The sequence below is a fragment of the Gymnogyps californianus genome, chromosome 4 (assembly GCF_018139145.2).
Source record: "Gymnogyps californianus isolate 813 chromosome 4, ASM1813914v2, whole genome shotgun sequence".
NCBI lineage: Eukaryota > Metazoa > Chordata > Aves > Accipitriformes > Cathartidae > Gymnogyps > Gymnogyps californianus.
Window position 1 is genome coordinate 44,039,043 of NC_059474.1, and position 21,889 is coordinate 44,060,931.

A 21,889-nucleotide genomic window follows, 5' to 3' on the forward strand; every position below is an offset into this window, starting at 1 on the left:
GAAATCAGAATGCTTTTATTTGTTAATTTCAAGGTATCTTCTTAAAATCATTGGCCCTAAAGGTAACAGATGGCTAATAAACTTCATGAGCTTATAAAAATAGAAATATACATATGAAGTTTTTCCATTTACAGCCTTTTTTTAAAAGAAAGTTCTAATTATACATATGGGACTGTAAAAAGATGACTGAAATGACTGTCCCATCTTTTAGTTACAAGTTTGAAGGGCTTTTTGTCCTTCTGCCAAATTTATTGGGTTTTGTGACCACATTTCTTTTTGCCATATGTTACTCTTCCCATTTGTGACAGAGAAGATACAGAGCTAGAAATGCTGCTGTATATAGCAGGAATTGTAAGGCCATTTGCATACAATTTTAGTTCTGGTGTTCTTAGACATTTAGAGTTAGCCAAATGGGGACTAGCCCTTAGTCTGGAGCCAGGAATTTTCAGTTCAAGCAATCAGTTCCTCAGGGCTGAATTCATAAACCTATGCAGAATGGCAGCCTTGCAGAGTTCTGATGCTCAGTAGGTACGCTTTATATAACATTCCAGTTTACTTTAATAGATACTGGCTTTAAAGGCAGCACTGAATTCTAATGGCAGTATTAGGGTTACCATATTTTCACACAGGGCCTTCTGGAAAAGAAATACGCAGTTGATCAGTGCATCTCAGATGCATAAGATCTGCTGCGCAGCCATACACTAGTACATGAATGGTAGGTAATGCATTGAAAGGGCATTGGACTACATAAGCATCAGCTGTGGACTGCTCTAAATAATCCTTCTCACAGTTGAGTTGGAATTGCTGCTGTAACCAGGTTTCTGGATGTCTAGCAATCGTGGACCGATGGGTGCAATCCTCAAGTTACAGCATGAAAAAATGCTCTTGTACTTTTCAGGGAAAACAGTGTAGAGTTACAAGATAGTAGATAGTAGCATATTGTTCCTTTTAAAGAGGGGTAGTCTTTCATATAGTGAGGAACCTTCATGTGAATGGCACAATGATGGCAGGATGTGAATGACTGGACACTGCCCTGAGCAACCTCGTGTAATTAGACCTGCTTTTAGCAGAGAGTAAGACTGAATGACTTCTGGAGTTCCTTTCCAACATCGATCATTCTGTGATTCTGTGATCATATGCAGTGATTCCAAGACACACAAAAAGTTGGGATGATCAGAAGTCTTGCTTTAGCACACATTGATTGTGAAGTTACCCATCTCACATGGAGTAATTCCTAGTTTGCTGTAGGAGGTGGTTGATGTGTACCCTGTTCTTCAATTGTCCATATGCTCTCTGTATATTTAGTTCTTGGTTATTTTATTATATACATGAATTTATGAATATAGTTCTGCCTGATTGCAGGACATTGTATGTGCTGGGGATGATCTTCTGCAGTTCTGGTTGTAGCGGGTGTGTATCTTGAAACACATGGTAGAGTTGTGTGGCAAGCACAACCACATGATGCGATAGTGGAGTACCACGTCGTGTCTTGGAAGCGTGCCTTCTGGCAGGGCAAGGTACTTCATATCTCACTCTGAAACAAAGCTTTAATCTTGCTCCTACAACTTAATCCACTGGCCGTATTGTCAATAAATCATAGTTTTCAGGCTAACTGGCCATTAGTGGATTCAGGAATGGAAGTGTCATATTATGTTATGTTATATAAAGACATCAGGAACATTCTGGCTGTGGGGCACAAAAGAAGACAGATCAGTGGGCGAGTTCTACACTTATATTACTGTTAAGCTGTGTGCTAATAATTTCTTTAGGTTTATATAGCTTCCTTCACAACTGTCAGGCCTTCTGCTCGTAGAATTGAATATTGAACTGAGATCTGCTGCTGAAAAAGTAGGTAAAAGTATCTCTTCCCGAAGTAAACAGACACACAGGTGCTATCTACAGCCTTGTGGTCCCATATATTATTGTGAATGTTGCCACATAGTGTGGGGTGTGTTTATCACTTCTTTTTTTTTTTCTAAATCACTTTTTGACCCTTCACTTAACAAAAGCTGCTCCTTAATACAACAGTATTTCAGTGTGTTTATTGTGTCAATATGGTAATGATTTACACTTGTTAAACTACAGATAATTTTATATATATGTCTCTGTGTTTATACAAAAAGTGTACACTGTTAAAGTAACTTATTTTCTGTTGTGTAGGAAAGCTAAGACTGGTTTAAATACATTAGGGGATTCAATCTGTTATGCTAGTCCCAAAATGTGTTCTGCATGTCTTTACAGCTTTCAGTAGCACTATTTTTACTTCTTCATCAATTAGCTTGAGTTGAAAGGCACTGGAAGAACACATACTGATTAGCATTTTCAAATACTCTACTTCCAATCAGTAAATTATATTCAAATGCCAACACAAATTGTAACATTTACTGTATGTGAAAACAAATTGAACAGTTGGTTCCACCTAACATTTAAATAATATTTATTATAAAGATATTTCTGGATTGGGTACCTATAAGTTTTCAGATCCCTTCATTTTTTGCATAGCTGTATATGTTGGTTTTAAAAGACAGTTTTTATTACTTCAAATGACAGGAGACTCCAGTAAACTTTGAGCTAGTGACTTCATTTTACCCCATACTAATTCTCTTAATGGCTATTAGAATTGATTGTAATAGCAGGAATGCCTTGCATTGGCATTAGACAAAAACAGAAGTACTTCTTGGCAGGTTCCTGAGTGGATTCATGTGATTTAATATGCATTTTTTGATTACTGTCTAACCTTCTACAACCTTTACTGTCTGTCTTTCGCCATTAAAGATTCATCTCCCAGTCTATCATGTGAAATTATAGTCTGAATAGATCTGAATTACCTCATCTTGACCTATTTTAAATCAGTACAGACCAATGCGTACAATAATTTCAGCAGCATGTATCTTTAGAAGCTGATCAGCGGGACAAAAAGTCCCTAAACATATTCTAGAACGCATCAACCCATTAATTAATATAATTTTTCATCATATAGCATAACCCTGAGCAAGCACGTTTCAATGGCAAATAGCGTTCTAGTGAACGGAGTATTAGGCTGATCCTCTCTGTTACAGAATACAAGGTTTATTCACATAAATCCATGTGAATTAAGGTAGAGTGCTGAGGCAGGTACTGTACTGAGACCAGGATGCAAGATCAGAAACAAAGCCAAATGTAGACATTTTCAGTAAATATACCTGAATTTTTTTGTGACTTAAAGATTTTGCTTAAGCATAACTCAGGGTTACGTTGTGCAGCCCAACTCCTCTGAAAAGAAATTGTGTTTGTAACTGTGATAATGTCTGAGTATTGTTCTCTGCTTCTTATGACTTTCTGAAAGCTACTTTTTAGACTGAAGTCTTTTATATCTGTTCTGTGTTCATTTGAATGTTCTTGGAAAGTTGAACAAAACTTATTGATAAGTTTCTGTGTGAGTGGGAATTCAATTGTTTATTTTACTATTTTAAAGGTTATTTTACTACTTCTTTCCTTTTTACATGTCAAAACAGGAACAAAAATCTGAAGTGTGATAAGTGCTTTTTGAAAAAAACTTTTATATAGTTGCAGGTTTTTGACATTCAAAATCATATCTTTAACATGTGGAATACGTTAGACAGGATTTTATACTTTTTTAATAACCCACATGATAAGAATCTTCAGTTTGTCTGTGTATGTATGGCTGACTGAATACATGGAACATTAAATGGGATTCTTTCTCTAGTCTGAGGCCCTCAGTTTACTCGGAATGTACAAATATTGCCTTAGTCATTTTGGCCACAGTATAGAAATATGACTTTATTATGAAACAAAAAGGAAGGGAAAATTCCATAGTAATATAATATTATATTAAGAAGTAATATGGAATCTGTGTACTAATTTGATATAGAAATGCTCAAAGAGCTGATAACAAATAAAGCTAATATCTAAGCACCATCATTTTTTATTCTTTGAATGACCTAACAAATTCTGATATTTTCCAGCAGTTTTAATCATATATGTTCATGGGCACTGACATATGTGGCAAAAATAAATACACTTTTTAGCATTACTTCTATATATGCAGCATTCGGTTTTTTGCTGGACTGAATGTGTGAGCAATTAGTCTATACTCATATTTTGTGTGGGCAGAAATATCTCTTGTTACCAAAAAACTGCCTGTCCATAGTGACTCAGGTACAACGAAGTCATTGCTGACTGTGCTCTAAGTATGTATTTTTTCATAAATGAATTTACTATCTAAAAACCTATGAAAAAAGAGTTAGGTTTCTCTAACTTTTGATCAACTCTGCTTGCTTTATGCTTCTTAAATAAGACAGTAACATATTTATCACATGTATTCTTTTGATGATGAATTGGCTGTTAAGTAATCTGAACTTTGTATATTTTGTTTTATCGTCTTTTCTTTCTTTTGTGCTATGAAAATTGGATGCTTCCTACTGTTTAAAGTTTAAGCAGAGAATATTTTAATTTCAAAATAATTTTCAAATCATTTCAGATATGAATTGTATTACCTGCTATCTGGTTCACTGAAATTGTAAGATGTTTTATAGAGTAAACAGTCTTACCCTACGCTGATGCACAATGTAACACCATTGTGCTGTGACCAGTCTACTACTGTACAAGCCCAGTTCAAGGTAATGGTGAAAGAAGGAAGAGACTGGGGCGGCAGGCTGCAGCGGGAGCAGGGTCCTAGCCCACATAGCCCATCCCATAGTTTCTCTGGTGACGTCTCTGCTACTGCCATGGAAGAGATAAGGTAGTGAACCATAAGTAGTGCCCGTGACAGCTACTTTCCTGAAACAGTAATCTGTGTGTACCTGAGACAGGGACGGGAACGAGAACAGAAAGCTGCTACATCCTGTCCCACAGCTACTTCTTACAGTGGCTGCATGTTGTCCAGACATTGGCCCCTTTCTTTTCTAGGGCAGGGAGCATAGGAAATAGAGAGGACAAGCAGAAAGCGCAGGATTTTTTTAGGTAAGGGAGAGAAGAGGAAAGAAGAGTTTATCCAAAAGTCTCAAAACAGTGAATCCTCCCCATATCTCATTTAACCTTGCTTAACATTAAAGCTGACAGGCCCATCACCACCTCCCAAAAGTTCTTGTGCTACTTCCCAGACTTACTTTCCCCTGTTTTTTTTCTTTTATCACCAAAAATATTTTCTTCCTGAAAAGAGACTTTTTTAAAATTGGACTTTTTGCAAGATGATAGGACTTGAGACAGCTCTGTTCAGCAGATTAATAGAGAAACATAGATAATTTTAGGCCATATTTATTATTCAATAGTCTATTTGAAGTTCGCACTACATATATAAGTTCTTACAGCAAAATTTCCCCCTAGACTGTACCTGAGTATGGTCCTTGCCCTGTAAGCCAGAAATTATGCTGTTTTCATAACTTGAGAATGACTGCTTGATATGCCACTTACACTTGTTGCGGGGTGGTGAGTAATCTGATCAGACTGATCCAAATAAAAAAATTGTTAAGGTTTGAATCAACATTAAAACAAGCAGTATTCATGATGTATTAGGTTATGGTAGCCCCTATTCTTATTCATAAGTTTGAACCGTAGTTGTAAAGCACAATTGTACAAAAAGTTTAGTACAAAGTTAAAGAATAACATTGATCTTGAATTGTCCTGGAATTTGCTTTTAGCTATTCATGCATACCGTACAAAAACACTTTAATGGAAATTTGTATAATATGGCTTCTGCCATATAACGTTAGAGTTATATTCAGTTTTGCAATTTGCTGTGCATACATACGACCCCTGTAGAGCAGCTTCCAGATTATTTTCCTAATGTAAGAACATGCAAAAAAGCTAATACACGATTTCTGGTTTTATGTGTTTATAACTGAACATGGAAGCAGGTTCATGCAAGGTGGACTGTTTCATGTACTGTGTTAATACTAATTAAATTTATTTGGAATATCTTTGAAATATCAATCATAGTATATTTAGAAGTACAATATTTGAAGCAGTAAATATATTGTTTAGCCCCAAATCTGAAAATACTCTAATTTTAGAGCTTTCCTAATTCATATAAATATATAATTTTAATGAAGAAAATACTATGCAAATTTAATGTTAAGAAGTTGACTTTCTAGATGCCACATGAATTGCTACTTATATAAAATATATTGTAAGCACCATTATGTGTGACGAAAGAAGTGTATGTGCTTCTTCTTTTCTGTCCAGTTTTGGCACACATGTCTGTGCTGAGACAGGACCAAACTGGGGTTTTACTACCTGATTTACCTTTGGGAACTGTCAAAAGATTCAGTCTTTTCCTTTGAGAAAATTTCTCTGTCAAGCCACTAGTCCTCTGCTTCTCTGTGTTACCTGATGGGGTAATGAGTGCAGCTGTCCTGCCACTGTCATGGCTTAAGTAGTCCAAGCACCTTGTACCTAATAACTTAGGAAATGGGAGGTCTTGGCCCAAAGGTGCTCAAATGCTAATCTCTAACTATAGAAGTAGCTGTACTACTTTAAGGATCTATTTGCCACTACTAATACCCAATGTTCTTACATACTTACGTAAATCTGTTTTCTGCTTTGTCATTTTCTGGTATAAAATATCATGTTCTAATAAGGTCTCTTTTTATATATATGTTTTTTAATTCTCATGTCAGGATAGTACTAGCTTTTTTTTCCAGTAATCACAATATAAAAAACTGAATTATTCTCATCAGACTGTTTTATGTTTCTGAAATGCTTCAAACAACATAATGTAACAGAATATTTAGAGAGGACCATATGCAGGAGTAACCATGGAATTGAATGAATACTGACATCAGGTGATAGGGAATTAACCTTAAGTAGCCCCAACCAAAACCATGTAACAGGAACCATAAAATGAAAAATAAGTTCTTAATTATGATTTTTTTCTTATTATTTTGCTATTTTAATGTTAGGATAGCTAGATCTTGAAAAGCATTCGGGAAAATAATAAGTCTACTGAAATCTGAAACTTAAATTTCTCAATGGAAAATTCCAAAATAGAGAAGAAAAAAAAAAGGGTGGGAGTGGGGGAGGGGGAACCAGAAAAAAAAATCCAGTGTATTTCACTTTCCAGCAGTCAAAATTAAATTGCATGATTAGTTGTTATTTAACCAACTCAAAATTTTAACATATTTTAAGCATCCTGTGGAAATGAAATGATTGATAGTTTCATGGCAAGAATTCTAATTTGCTGGCTGGTTCTACCATTTAAATCTTTTTCTGAGATGCTAGTAAATGAACTGCGTTGGGTTGACCCTGGCTGGATGCCAGGTGCCCACCAAAGCCACTCTATCACTCCCCCTCCTCAGCTGGACAGGGGAGAGAAAATATAACGAAAGGCTCGTGGGTCGAGATAAGGACAGGGAGATCACTCACCAAATGGGCAAAACAGACTCGACTTGGGGAAAAAAAAAATAATTTATAACCAGTCAAATCAGAGTAGGATAATGAGAAATAAAACCAAATCTTAAAAACACCTTCCCCCCACCCCTCACTTCTTCCCGGGCTTAACTTTACTCCCGATTTCTCTACCTCCTCCCCCACAGTGGCACAGGGGCATGGGGAATGGGGGTTGCGGTCAGTTCATGACATGTTGTCTCTGCTGCTCCTTCCTCCTCAGGGGGAGGACTCCTCACACTCTTCCCCTGCTCCAGCATGGGGTCCCTCCCACAGGAGACAGTCCTCCATAAACTTCTCCAATGTGAGTCCTTCCCACAAGCTACAGTCCTTCATGAACTGCTCTAGTGTGGGTCCCTTCCATGGGGTGCAGTCCTTCAGGAACAGACTGCTCCAGCACAGGCTTCCCACGGGGTCACAGCCTCCTTTGGGCATCCACCTGCTCCGGCGTGGGGTCCTCCACGGGCTGCAGGTGGATATCTGCTCCACCGTGGACCTCCACAGGCTGCAGGGGGACAGCCTGCCTCACCATGGTCTTCCCCACAGGCTGCAGGGGAATCTCTGCTCCGGCACCTGGAGCACCTCCTCCCCCTCCTTCTTCACTGACCTTGGTGTCTGCAGAGTTGTTTCTCTCACATCTTCTCAGTCCTCTCTCTGGCTGCAATTGCTCCTCCCCTGTAACTTCTTTTCCCTTTCTTAAATATGTTATCACAGAGGTGCTACCACCGTCCCTGATGGGCTCAGCCTTGGCCAGCGGCGGGTCCGTCTTGGAGCCGGCTGGCATTGGCTCTATCGGACATAGGGGAAGCTTTTAGCAGCTTCTCACAGAAGCCACCCCTGTAGCCCCCTCTGCTACCAAAACCTTGCCACACAAACACAATAAATGTTCTTTGATAAAAAACTGTGATACTCGAAATATGAGACATTGTTCTAAGCCCATGCTTTAAATCCTTGCTGAGAACACAGTTTGTCCATGTAAATTATTAAGTGTGTGGATTAGTGTAGTTCTGCTGCATCTCGTGTATATTTCACATATAGAAGACTTCTGAATTACTTGACATATTAGAAATGTCATGAACCAAAAATTCACTGTGCATTTAAATTAATAATGCAGTAAATGTAATTACCTGCCATGTTTGAAAGTTGACTCCAGCACTTGAGTAGCTGTGGGGTGTAAAATTGGCAAATGATGGTCTTAATCAGTTTGTTTTGCATTGCCTTGATTTTTGAAGGTGATCTATTCCCATGATAGAGTTATCAAAATCATTAAAATGAACGAAAAGTTATTACAATTTTCTCATTCTTAGTTTTGAGATAAAACCCATAATTTAAATTGTCAAGCAAATTTGGGGAAAAGGGTTATAAGAAGTTGAAGTTGGAAGAATGTCCCTAATCTGAGATCTGATATGGGATGTGTCTGATGCCCAAAATGTGCCATATGTACCTTCCATTTTGAAAGGAATGCAATTCACAGGAGCACAGAAAATGCTATTTTATGTCATGTTATGCATGACAGTGGCTAGTACCAGATGCTGAAACAGCAAGCTCTATTTTATTCTTATATCTAATAGCCAAAGAGGCACTGTCTCCTTTTCTTAGTGCTTTTTTACATCTTAATGAGCTTAGGAGATGATTAGCTTCAGTGTGTCTACTTGGCTGCTTCTACAGAAGGGAGGAATTCATACATTCTCTCCATCATGCTCCAAGTGCTGTGCTCCATACCTGTTGATTCAATTCTAAAAGTCTTTCTCTTAAACCAAGGGAGGGTAGTTAGAGAAGGGAACAATATTATTCTATTTCACCTATAATGGGAGGGGAAATTAAAGAGGAGCAGGGTGTCCCAAGTTAATACCTGATTCTTTATGCTGACCTGTCAGCTGGTGCAAGGATTGGTAAAGGAAGGTGTCACTGTAGCAAATGCAGAAATCCCACAAGTTTGAATTACGATGTGTAGTCTTGGCTCAGGAGACCGTTTTCATCTAGTTGTTGCGATGTGACATTTTTGAGCATACATGCCCATATATCATTAAAAAAAATATTTTCTCCAGTTCCCTATCAAATTATCAGAAAAAAGTTTGTTCCATTACACAAGAGAAAAGCACAATACAAGTTTTATAAAAATGTCAGTTCGTAATATATGGAAATGTATGTATAGATTGCACCTAAGTCTTTCATGGAGAAAATCAAAGTCTCAAGAGAGACTTCAGCAACGAATGAATAAACAAATGCTTAGATGCCTGCTGTTGTACAGGTATTGATAGTTGTTGACATAATGACATGTTTCAAGCTTACTCTAAAATACAAATACGTGTTTCACAGTGTTGTTCAATTTAATAAAGTGTGCTGAAGACTATGTCACCAAATATTATGGATTGCTACTTAATAAAGGAAAAGTAAGCTGAACTGGAGATTTATTTTCAAGACCGTCACTGTGAAGCTGTGCTAACTTCAAGTATGAGCTCTACAGATTGTAGCTTAGTCAGTTACTGGTAGACCTGGAAAACGATTCTGATTTGGAAGTGGTAACAGTTGACAAGGGCAGTGGAAGGTATTTTGTTACCTAGGGGAGCATACATCCAGTGCCTTTCCTGCTTTTGTCATCTTCCAGATCCTATTATTTCTCTTGTCTTCTCCCAGCTTCTCTCAAACACATGAAATGGGAAAACAGAGTTCTGGAAGGGATATCTGCTTGCTCCAAGCACACCTTTTCTTTGCATTCTTCGGCAGCTTAATAGTGAAGGTGAATAGACCTCCCCACTGCACATCTTTATTACCTGCTTCTGCTGCTGGTTTCAGTACTAACTACCAGTACTGTACAACACTTCAGCCAGTCTGCTACTAATCTGCTGCTCTTGATGCTACAGATGGTCTCTTTGGTCTTGCATGCTTTTTCTACCTTTACTGTTTCTGGTCAAAGAAGCCATCCTTTCCATCACCAAGTGGCTGTACGGTTGCCTGTTTGTAGTTAGGTGCTCACAAATGTTGGTTTGTAAAACTACATTCAATCAAATGAGCTTTCAGGACACTCTTGAAGCACTTTCTCTGTCAACCCTATTTCCTCTTTTCACGCTTCAGCATAGGAAAGCAAGTTGGGTGTTCCTGCATTATCTACCTAAATTAGATCTCCAACCTGTTCTGGTAGGGCTTTCGTTATTATTGCCTTAATGAACGTAGAAATGAGACTCCAAAAGACTGTCATGGGTGTCTCTGCCATACAGCCTCATCTACAGTAAGATGTGAAAATATCTGTGCTAGAACTGTTTATAGTAGTTTGCAGTAGTTTGCAAAGGATGTTTTTAATTTCTAGATATATATAATTTCATAATTGCTTTATACATCAGGCATTTATTTCTGAGGACCTTAATTGGGTTTTGAAGGCATACCTAAGTAATGAAACGGAACTTTATGAATTAAAGAAAGCTGTGGAACATATACATTTATATTATTTTATGTGTTTTACTTTTTTTTAGCACAGTTTGAAAAGTTCTATTTAGCATCCGGGAGAAAAACATTAAACAGCTCTGCATTTTGTTTTTCAGTGTGCAGTGACCTGGAATTCAGGGAGGTTGCAAACAGATTGAGAGACTGGTTTAAGGCACTTCATGAAAGTGGAATTCAGAACAAGAAGACTAGGATTGTTCAAAGGCCTGAAAGAACCAGTAAGAGATTTCTACTTGTCTTATTTGATGTTCTCTTTGATACTTTTCCGTACTTTTGTATTTCCATTGCTAAGACTTGCCTTATTCTCATGTGCTTTAAATAGGCATGTGTATGAAACCATAGCTTTGTGCTTTTCTAAAGTTAATTTCTTATTTATGGCTTAGTACTGATATAAGATGTTCACTTTAAACTTTCAATGTTATTTGGCAGGACGCTTGCTTGTAAGAATGTATGGCGGCTACCATTCATAGTGCTTTCATTTGTGAATGCTATCAAATTGTCTGTTTGATAGAGCTTGATAATTAGCTGCTGTATAAGGGTACAAAACAGAAGAAACAAGTAGGGATTTTGAGCAACTTTTCCATAGAGAAAAGTGAGTTGCTGAATGGCTAGCCCTAAGGATAATGTACTGGAGCGGTAATTATGTGTGACCCATCGTTGCTAGTTGATGCCACTGTAGGTGCTGGTACAGAAGAACACATGGAAAAGAAGCTTTTAAGTAAAAAGGAACTTTCAAGGATATACTTCAAATTGGAAAAGACTCGGGTGTATTAATGAAGTGGAAACAGTAAGGGGCATAATTTGTTTTTAACCCCCTCAAATATTTTAATAGGTTTTTTGTCGTGGAAAGTAGTAAAGTTTTAAAATGTAATTATGAAAGGGCTTATTTAAAATACCAATTGAAGTGTGCAGTAATAGTTTCAAGAGTGGTGTGCTACTGCGAAGGAGAGTCAAATTAGATTTCATAAGCTGTAAAACTCTACCTTTCATTGATATGAAGAGCAATCTATGAATTCCTCCAGAGTATGTTTCACAGAACTTGGCCACCACTGGCTGCTTACCTTAGTTCCTTCATCATTAACTTTTTAAATATTTGGATGGGGGTTTTTTTAGCTTTTGTTTGGTTGCTATTTGTAGCATTACTTTTTCTTTTTTCAAGAAATCCATTTATTTCATTTAATTGGAAACGTCGTTTCTTTGTGTGATTTTTCATGCTAAGGAAATACAAATAATTCTGTAAAACAATGAATTAAAGATGATTCTGTGTTTTCTGGGAGTACTTCTCTTAACATTGAGAAAAAATGTTTCTGATGTACGGTGGTAATACAGTAATGTCACTTTTTATTGATATTGAAAAAAACACATTTAAAAACATGTATTTCCAATTTACATTCTGGTTGGTGCCTATAACTGGCATGTGATCTTCTCATCCAGTAATGAAAACAACAGAAATACAAACTTTGCAGCTCTTAAGTAAGCATTTATTGTATAGTAATAAATAAAATTTATCTAATAATATAGGTAGTGTTAGCACATTGCTCAGTTAAAGGTCAGCTGAAACATTCCGTAGGGTCCTGTTTCTTGCTGAATACTCACTTTGTTGAGGGTAACACACTGAATAGGTAAGGTCAAAAATGCAGCACAGCTGTTTAGAAGCCTGATAATACAGTAGAAGTTCAAAAAGAAATTTGAGCAATGATAGAAGCAGCAACTGTACAGCTATTAAGTACTACGGCATGCATAAATCAAAAGTCAGTGTTTCAAGTAATTGGGTTCTATGTAATACAGGAATGTAAAGTTCATAATTAATACTTTGAATACATTGAAATGTAATGCAAGCACAAAGTTCTTAAGAGTGTGAGATTTTTCCCTTAGACATTTTCCTTGGCCTTTTTTCCTTAAGCACATGGGTGGCATTGATAAGACCTAGTATCTGTACTTGAGACAGGTATTTGTATCATGTTGTGTATGTGGATATATTATACTCACATTTATTTTATCACTTTTCTGTTTACAAATTTTTACTTTATAATAGCAATCAAAGACTGTATTTAGACTTAAGATCTAAGATTTTAATATGTGTGACTAAAAATGCAAGAGTCTTGTGGATTTTTGAACCTTGTCAATTTTTTGGACCTAGAAATATGTTATGTGATCCAAACTGGTTGGTTTGTTTTCAGACTTCAATGGTCACTTACTATAACATTAGCAACACCCGTAAGATTGAGCGGTGTCTACCTAATGTTGATTTTTACATCTAGTATATCCTAAATGTTGATGTTTTGGCACTTCATGTACAATGCAGAAGATAATAACCATCTGCTTAGATTATGTAGACCAAAGCAGTTGCAAGATATGTGGGTATTTTTAGAACAGATTGTTCAATTGCATGAAGCACTTCGGTCTGTGAGGTTTGTGAGCTTGAGGAGCTCTTCTGAAGAAAATGTTATGCTCGCATTCTGATTAGCTTCCTCCAAAGTTTTAGGGTCTGTGGGATCTTTACCACCTAACCTCAGCTAGTAAAGGAGTCTTTCTAAGGCAGGTAGAGAGATGTATTTGCCTTTAAAAGCCTTCAGATGAGGATCTTCTCTACAAATACAATTGTTCCAATTGAGGGGAAAAAAACAGGTTTCTGGCCCACTTTTCAGAATTTCCTTTTGGAAGCCTTCAAAGTCATGAAGTTCTCTCCTTTGATGGTATAAAGAATTCACATGTACTTTAGGAGGTATCTGAAATTTTAGGCACAAGTTAGACTGGATCCTACCCTACCAGTTTTTTTAGAGACAGAGTTGATTTGGATGGCTAAGAATAGTCTTTTCAGGGCTCTTTTTCATCAACAGGTAAGGAAATATCATCTGTGTAGAAAAATCTGTTTTCATTTTACTACTGACTTTAAATTCCCTGAACATGGTGCCGTCAGAAATGTTTGACTTATGCTTGTAACATGGTACCAGAAATCAATCCTAAGCAGCTAGAAAGTTGTACAAAATAATAATTAATTACTATGCTGGTTTTCAATTAGATTTTCTGTTTCAAAGAGTTATACCTCATCAGCCTTAAAATAGAGGTAGTGTTGTTACAAGAATGTTGAAAAGTTTGTTATTTGTTATGGAATGCTAGGATGTAAACATAAAAGTTTGATGACGGGCTTTGGCATGTTTATTTTCTTTTAACTAAAGCAAAGCAAATCAAATTGTAGAAAACGGTTATATGTGAGAAATTCAGTTTGTTCTATCTTTTCTTTTCTTTTTCTCTTTAAAAAAGTTTTTTGACAAAACCCACAGTGTTTCACAAAAACATTTCAACAATAACTGTTTAGAGTCTAGTGTTTTAGTACTGTGGTCAGTTACTCAAATTGCATATATCTAATTGTGAAAAAAATTTGCTTTCAAATATGAAAGATCCTATTGCACAATATTTACTCGATTTTATAAATAGCCAATATTTACTTGATTGAATTAATTTGACAGGCTACTGCAAAAAGGCAGTCCATCTATAGACAGAAAGCGATCGACTGAATATATGATCAGGAGTAGTTTTCTTTCATTTGTGGATTTGGGGATGCAAAAATTGTTTAAAAACTGGTTTCATTAGTGCAACTATATGGTTTTTCTGGTATGTACATTTCTGAACTTCAAAATTTCTCATTTGAGGCAGCAAAAGATACTGCATCTTATAAGAAATTAACATGTCTGTGGTTTAGAAGAAAATATTAGATCACTATGTCCCTGTAAACTCACAAAGAAACAAAAATAATGATAACCATTCAACGTGATAATGTCCTTTCTAGTACCATTAAGAAATTCTTAAAACTGTTCTTCAAGAGCTAAGCTCTCAAGTAGTATCCCTAAGAAATCCCTCAAAGTTGGTCTCCAAAGTCATAGTAGGTCCAAGACATCGGGCACATTAATTTTTAAGTGTACCAGGGAGTGCAGCCCCCCCATTTTGGGGATGTCTGAGAGCTACACCTAGAAATAAATCTTGCAAAGAACTTCTTAATCATGTATAACAACCTTATACTTAGCACATGAGACTTAGTGATCTGTACAGAACAACAGCTATGACAAAAAGCCACCTGAATGCAACTTCCCCTTTCAGAGTCCTAATTATTCTAGCAGATCCCTAGAGCTGTTCATTGCCCTTGGGGAGTTAAAAATCTGTTTTGGCACCCTTTCCCGCAGGCTGTCCTTTATTCTTGTCAAAGAGTTCCTTCCTCACTGAAAAACCATTCTGCATTTAAAAAAGCAATTTGTGACATCCTTTCTGGTTGTCTGTTTGCATTTAGGATTTTTCATATTTCAGTCTCTCTGGTGGCACTTGGGACAGGATTTATTAAAAGGCTTGGGCACAGTCCTTCTGACCAAGGTAGATGTGGTGCAAGTTTATAGTACCTTGCTGGTGCTTTTCAGAGTTGTTCCAGCTATTAAATAGTCCACATTGATCCGTACAATCATTAATATTATTTCTAAACAAACCAAACAATAGTGTTTAAGTTGTTCTGCTAGAGCCATCAGTATGCTGATAACAAGTTAAAAATGTAAAGTGCCTACATTGTTGTGTTTTTACAAGAGTTACATAATTTTGCTTAACTGACACTTATTTTTTTCCAAAGCTGAATCTTATTAGTAATGCAGACTCGAATATTTCAAATAATTAATAGGGTTTTATTTCCAAAATCCCTTTTGTGTCCAGATGTATTCGGATTGCATATATCGAGAAGTATCATTACTGTAAATGCTATATAAACACTTAAATCTTGTCCTCAGACCATTTATGGTCTAAATAGATGACACAAAGGGGAAAAGGGTACTTTACCCCCATACTACAGTAATACCCCCATTATTATTCCCTTGTGGATGGGGAAATAAGGAGTTGAAAAATTAAGTGAGATTTTACAGACCTGTTTAAAGTCTTTTAAAATATTTGTTCTATTTCTGTATTAATTTTGTGTGATAAAACTCTAGGGAATTAATGAATCAAATGCAAAGCACAAAAAATACCGTAGTCCCACAAATATTACCACTAGCAGGCAGTCTGTTTCTGAAGGATACTTGAGTGCCATGTCATGTTAGAAGATGAAGGACCAGAGGCCAAAGGTAATAGAGAATCTTCTTATGGCTTGGGAATAATATGATTATTTAGAGTCTAATGCACTAATAATTTTGAAAATAACAGAAAAATACAAGAAGTCTGAAAGAAAATTACTTATAATTGGCTTGTCTAGAACTAGCATGGTGAGATATTATTACACTAAAATTGCCACATACCCTTACAGACTTGCAGCAGGAAAAGACCAATTTTGTATAGAAAAATGTAAATAAAATCAACAATTTCAGATCTTTGCTTGGAAGTTTTTACTTCATTCTGACTATCCTAAGTTCCTTAACGATGAAGAGACACAGATGACGTTATGCAGAGATAAATTAAATTTCCCTGATCTTCATTGCTGAAGCATATTTGGAAACCCTGATGTACAGACAGAACTTGTAAGCAGAACAAGTTTTTGCTTACTCCTGTCAGTACTCTCCCATACAGTCATTGTATAGTTATAAGAGATAAAAAGAATTTCAGTTTTAAACATGATTTTTGATGTCTGGAAAATGCTGACTGCCTGAGAATTTGGCTACTTCCTGAGATTATCTCAGAAAATGTCCCGTAAGCTGTACTGCAAAGTTGTACAGGCTGGCAACCTGAATCATAGTTCTAGTTTGCTAGAAAGAAAAGGTACTTCTAATGACTTTCTGCATGTGTCAGGTTAGCATAAGCCCAGGCACCCTTAAACCAAGAGTCTAGAAGAAGAAACCCAGCCTAGAAGTAGTTCTGAGCAGGAATTTTAAATTAATCCATCTTTACTTAAAATTCAGACTTTGAATGGACTAAATCAGTGTTGTTGACTGAAGTTTGGTTTGACTCAATCTTTTGTACAGAATTATTCTTATACACAGTGAAATATATAGGTGTTTATTGTAGCATTTTATTTTATTTCTCCTTCCTCAGGTATCTTCTGTTTTTCCTTAATAGTCACTCCTATTAATAAAATGGTCAGTCTGATGTCCCACAGAATATATTTCATCTGAACTGTCAATCTATTAGAAAACTGGTAGTCTCTAGCAATAGGATTCATCTTGATTTCCCCTCCACCCCATATAAAATTCTCTAAAACAGTTTCTGGAAAAGGAGAGACTTCAGGATGCAGACTTTCACAGGCGTTTAAGGGATGTTGCAGCTGTGCTTTATCTCTTTCCCTTGTACCTTTTTTTGTAAAATGAGGGTCAGTTAGCCTAGGTTTATTGTAAGACCTTTGGTACCTTCCCCATGTCTTGCCCTAACCCAGGCTCCGCTCCAATCTGTGTAACCGTAGTGAGCAGGAATATATTACAACTTTAGACAGGTGACAGAGAATGTTATGCCTAATGCTGTCTCCTTCTTGGGCTGGTATGGAGCCAGATGAATCTCACCTAGATCAGCACTTTTGTGAACAGCACATACAACAGAAAGCATTCACGTCTGCTTAGTCCTCTCTTTAGTTTAGTCCTTCCTGCTCAGGTCTGTCCTGATAAAACTACATTAGGAAGGAAAACTTGTTCCCAGCTTGTGCACGGTAGGCCTCAGCTGTGAGATGCTGTTAACTGAAGATTTTCTGATAGCCAAAATATTAGACAAATCCATCACAAGTGAAAACCTTATTGCTATGCAGCTTGCACGCTGAACAAGTAAAAGCTGTGGTCCAGGTGGCGGTCAGGACTCTAGCAGAGTGCATGTGTGTTTATTCACATGTGTGATTTGTCAGTGTCTTTTATTGTACTGGACAGTGTACTGGTATTGGAAAGAATCATGCAGTTTACTTCTCTTGGCATATTAGATAAACAATTTTTATATAATGCAACATGTGAGCCATAAGTATGTACGCTGTTTTGATTTCCGCATAATGTCAAAAGCTATCTTCCTCAATGTACACAAGGATTTATTACTTATGAGCTTAATAAGCAGGCAAACAATAGTTTTACTTTGAAAAGCAGATTATATTTACTAAGAGTTGAAATTCTCCCCTGAGAAATAATCAGAAACACAGGAGCATTTCTGTAGGTTCCTTTTGAGGAAATGTTTTGAATGCTAGTGTGTAAGACATGGAGGAGGGGTATATTTCTCAATAATATTTCCCTTGGGATTGTTTTGGCTGAGGTAAAGAGCTTAAGCTGGTACTTCACATTTTTCTAGACAATGTTTCGAAATAGCTGCATAAAACCTCATTTCATTATGGTATGTGGAAGTAGATTTCAAATAAGTGGTTAAAATGAGAGAAAGAGAAAATCTTCTGTCGTAATTTAGACATCTGAGCAGCAATTTTTGCTCTCCTCAGTAAAATGTCCTGGTACTTAATCATCAAGAATAAATTACTATCCTTCAGCCGTACTAATTTTCCCCCTTTAGTTTCTGCTTTTTATTTTGTGTCACAACTGTGAAAAAGGTGTAAGAACAGCATTCCAGTTGGCATTCAAAGTGATAATACATGTAGTCTGTGATTTGGGCAATTAATTTCCTAGTTCTAGGTCACCTGGTGATTTTCTGATTCTTAGTTCTGTATCACCTGACACCCTCATGTGTCAAACCATGTTAGCAGATGTTAAGCTCTAGGTATGTACTTAAGTGCTTTCGTGACTCTTTTTCTCAAGTATATCACCTTCAAGAGTGACACCTGTATTATTTTATCAATATTATAGTAGAGGGAGAAAGTAATTGCAGAGAGAAAGCACTCCTGATAATCTTAATTTTGGACAGTTCCTTAAAGGTTCTTTAAAATTGAACCAAGAATTTTACTTTACCACAGTAATCTCCTAAGGGTTTATAATGTGAACATGGAACTGAGGTGATGATCTTTATGTGGTATAGCAGTTCTGGAGGAGGTGGGCTGCTCCATTTTAGATCAGACAAAGCTGCTTCTGTCTCTGTCAACATGTGCCTGGCTTACCTCTGAAATACTTAGCGATTTTTATTTATTTCACCTAAACTAATATTTGACCTAGATTTCAGACATTCTACGCTATATTGCAGTGACTGATGGTCGTGAAAGAGTTTGGCTTGGTGAAACAAGCCAAATGGAAACTAAGAAGAGATGTGATTTTCTCTATTTAAAACACTAAAATTGTAAATACCAGAGAAGAGAAAGAACTCAAAAAATAGTAAAAACAACAACAAGTATACCTGGGCTGTAAATGAAAATACAAACTACTTCAGAAGCAAATTCTGAACAAAGAAACATAAACTACTTTCAAGGTAAAGCATGATTAATTTTTGAAATTATTACATCAAACAGTTATTCAGTAGAAAGCTAGACCCCATGACCCACAGTGCTTTTTCTCCAGTATATGATGCTATTTAATAGATAGGTTATGACAGCTTTAATATATGTGAACTTTATTTTTCAGGCTTGGAAATAACAAAAGAAGTTTCTTATATGAAATGTTATTGTTTGAAGTAGGTTTATTAATTCTGATGTGCCAGTTATAATATATTCCTGTTTACTAGGAAGTGTATATCATAAATATCAAACTTCAAACTCTGTATTTAAATATTAAACTATAGTTATGTTAAACTTTAACTGGCTTTATAGAAAATATTAGAACATAATGACATTTTTCTGATGCTTTCCTGTTGATATCAGTGATTTGTAATAAAATCATCTGTTTTTTAATGATATTGCTGACTCCAATGCAAATGTTTTAGTTTCAAACTCTGTCCTTAACTAGGACAAATGTAATAAATAAAAATCCAGTGGGACATCACTATGAGACACACTTTTTAAAAAATCTAAATGCTATACTGAAAGAAGTGAGAAAAAATTGAGGAATGGCAATAGAGGATGGACTCAATTCACAGGCTAATGCTAGTTAAGGGAATCAAGAAAAAAATAGGGATAAAATCTTCTGCAGATATATAATATCGTTCCAACCTTAATTTAGTGATGCATAAAACCTTTGAAATGTTCAGTGGTCTTTCACTATTCTTCAGATAAATTTATTTCTTTTTAGAATAAATTTTGAAACTGACTGAGAGAAATAAAATAAGATGATGTTTGGTTTTTTTCCCTTTTCCTTAGTAGAGTTTATTAAATACGTAACACTAGCTTCTAGTGTCCTAAAATACAGAGTACTTAATGATGTGAGTTTTTCCAGCATTGACCACAAATGCTAATTTAAAAATACTTTGTCCCAAGCTTGAAAGTGATGCCTCTTTCAGTAAACTTACAATTAAAATTCCACATGCAGATGTATTATCTACAATTATCTACTTTGGCCCACAAGGTCCATACCTGAATACCCTTTAAAGTGGCTTTTATCTTCTATTCCCTTCTAGCTGGCATCTTATTCATTAAAATATGTCTCCTCATGGTTACTTGTTTTCTGCAACTTGTCTTACAGTTTGGTGAGCTGGCCAGAATGCCAAATTCAGAAAAATTCTGTGAGCACAAGAATAATTCCTCCCTTCATGCAGGTACACAAAAGGCAGGATAGGAAACAGTATGTTTCACATCGACCCCTTTATGAATCCAAGGCCTGGAGGAGGATCTCTAGCTAAAAGCAGGACTAGCAGAGAAAAGAGAAATATCTGGGAAGTGTTAAGAGGCCTTCAGGAACAGAGCCTTAGAGGTAAATAATGTTATACTGAACATTCATCCTTAGACAAAATGTTTTAAGGTGGAGGAACCTTGCAAAATTTTTCAAATCAGAAACACCTGTTAAATAAGTTTGATATATTTTACTGGTAAAGCTGAATAACACATCTACTATATATCCTTATTCATTCAGGCGGGTCCTGTCTGTCTCTGCTCTTCCTAATCCACAAAAAAATAAGTTGTTTTGTCTTGACATTTTATCAGGGGCTGGAGAGGAAGGAAGAGAGACACGGTTGGTTGAATGCTTGGCTATATTTTTAAATTGTGTTAAACACATCAAAAATATCATAAATATCAAATGGCTTGCTTTATTTTTTTGCTTTTTTCTTTTCTTTCTGTCAAGCAGAAATAGTAATGAATGTGGCAGATCAACAGGGGGCAAGAAAAAGAGAGACTGCCCTGATAAAAAGTCATAGTTAATTTAGGCTTTCTGGGGAAGGGGAATTTATGTGGTTGTCTGACTTCCACAGGGAGTTTTTGGTGCTATCAGCTTTCTTCTTTTCCTTTCCGAAATGGTCGTTCTACCATAGCAGGGACAATTCCACATACATATATAGCTAAAGGAAAATCTACTGATTTCTAAATCTGATTACTGAGTTATCCAAGTTGACCTGTTTTAGCAGTATAGAAACACTTTTCAGATTTCTTTATTGTTTTCAGAACAACAACTAAGGCAAGCAGGCTTGATTTTAACAGCAGTAGAAAGTGGGAATTCCTGTGTGCTCTCATGTCAACTTTTCTATAGCCGTATTCACCAATCTCATTTTTTCAGTGCTCAGTTTTAGATTAAAAGTGTTTAGTACTTAGTAGCACTAAATCTCGTTCTGTATTAGGATGTATACTCAACTGCCTGGCCACATGCACCATAAGCCTGTGGTATGACCCATAGCGCATGAACAGGGAAAAATGTGTGTATATATCAAATGCAGCTCACATCTTCTACAGAAGCAAGAGGCCTGGTGGTTTCTGAATTTCCCATCCATGTCCGTGTGCAAGTCTGCAGGTACTTTACAGTTGATGCAGAAAAAACAAACATGAGGTCTGAGCTTTGGCTATAGGACTAATTAACTCAGCCTGTTCCTGATGGCCCTTTTTCCAAGCAACAATTTAGGAAAATGCAAGCTGTATTAGTAGGTCTGATACTGGCAGCTGGCTGCTCTTAGCAATCATCTTTTCCATGGCTTCCTCCCAGATGTAAAGTACATCAGGTAAAGATAAAATATCAGAACTTTCAAAGCATTGCTGAGACTGAGTATCGTGTTCCTTTTTCATAGAATTGAATATATGTTATAGGAAGAAAAAAATGGGCTCCAACAAGTTACCTGGAATTTATTCTCTTCTTAGTTCTGTAAACATTGCAAACCACTTAAGCTTCACTCTCCTGATTTATAA

The 21,889-nt window shown here is 36.4% G+C and overlaps 1 protein-coding gene across 4 annotated transcripts in view; it reads left to right on the top strand.

Annotated features, from left to right (window-relative positions):
- SPOCK3 (SPARC (osteonectin), cwcv and kazal like domains proteoglycan 3) overlaps positions 1 to 21,889 on the top strand; it is a 222,596-nt gene that overhangs the window by 188,625 nt on the left and 12,082 nt on the right. For 3 of the 4 annotated variants that reach the window (XM_050895498.1, XM_050895497.1, XM_050895500.1), the window contains one exon: positions 10,923 to 11,042. The exons of the other annotated variant lie outside the window; for it this stretch is intronic. In XM_050895498.1, the coding sequence (XP_050751455.1) occupies positions 10,923 to 11,042 (120 nt within the window). The remainder of the gene's footprint in view (positions 1 to 10,922; positions 11,043 to 21,889) is intronic. 4 annotated transcript variants of the gene reach the window in all.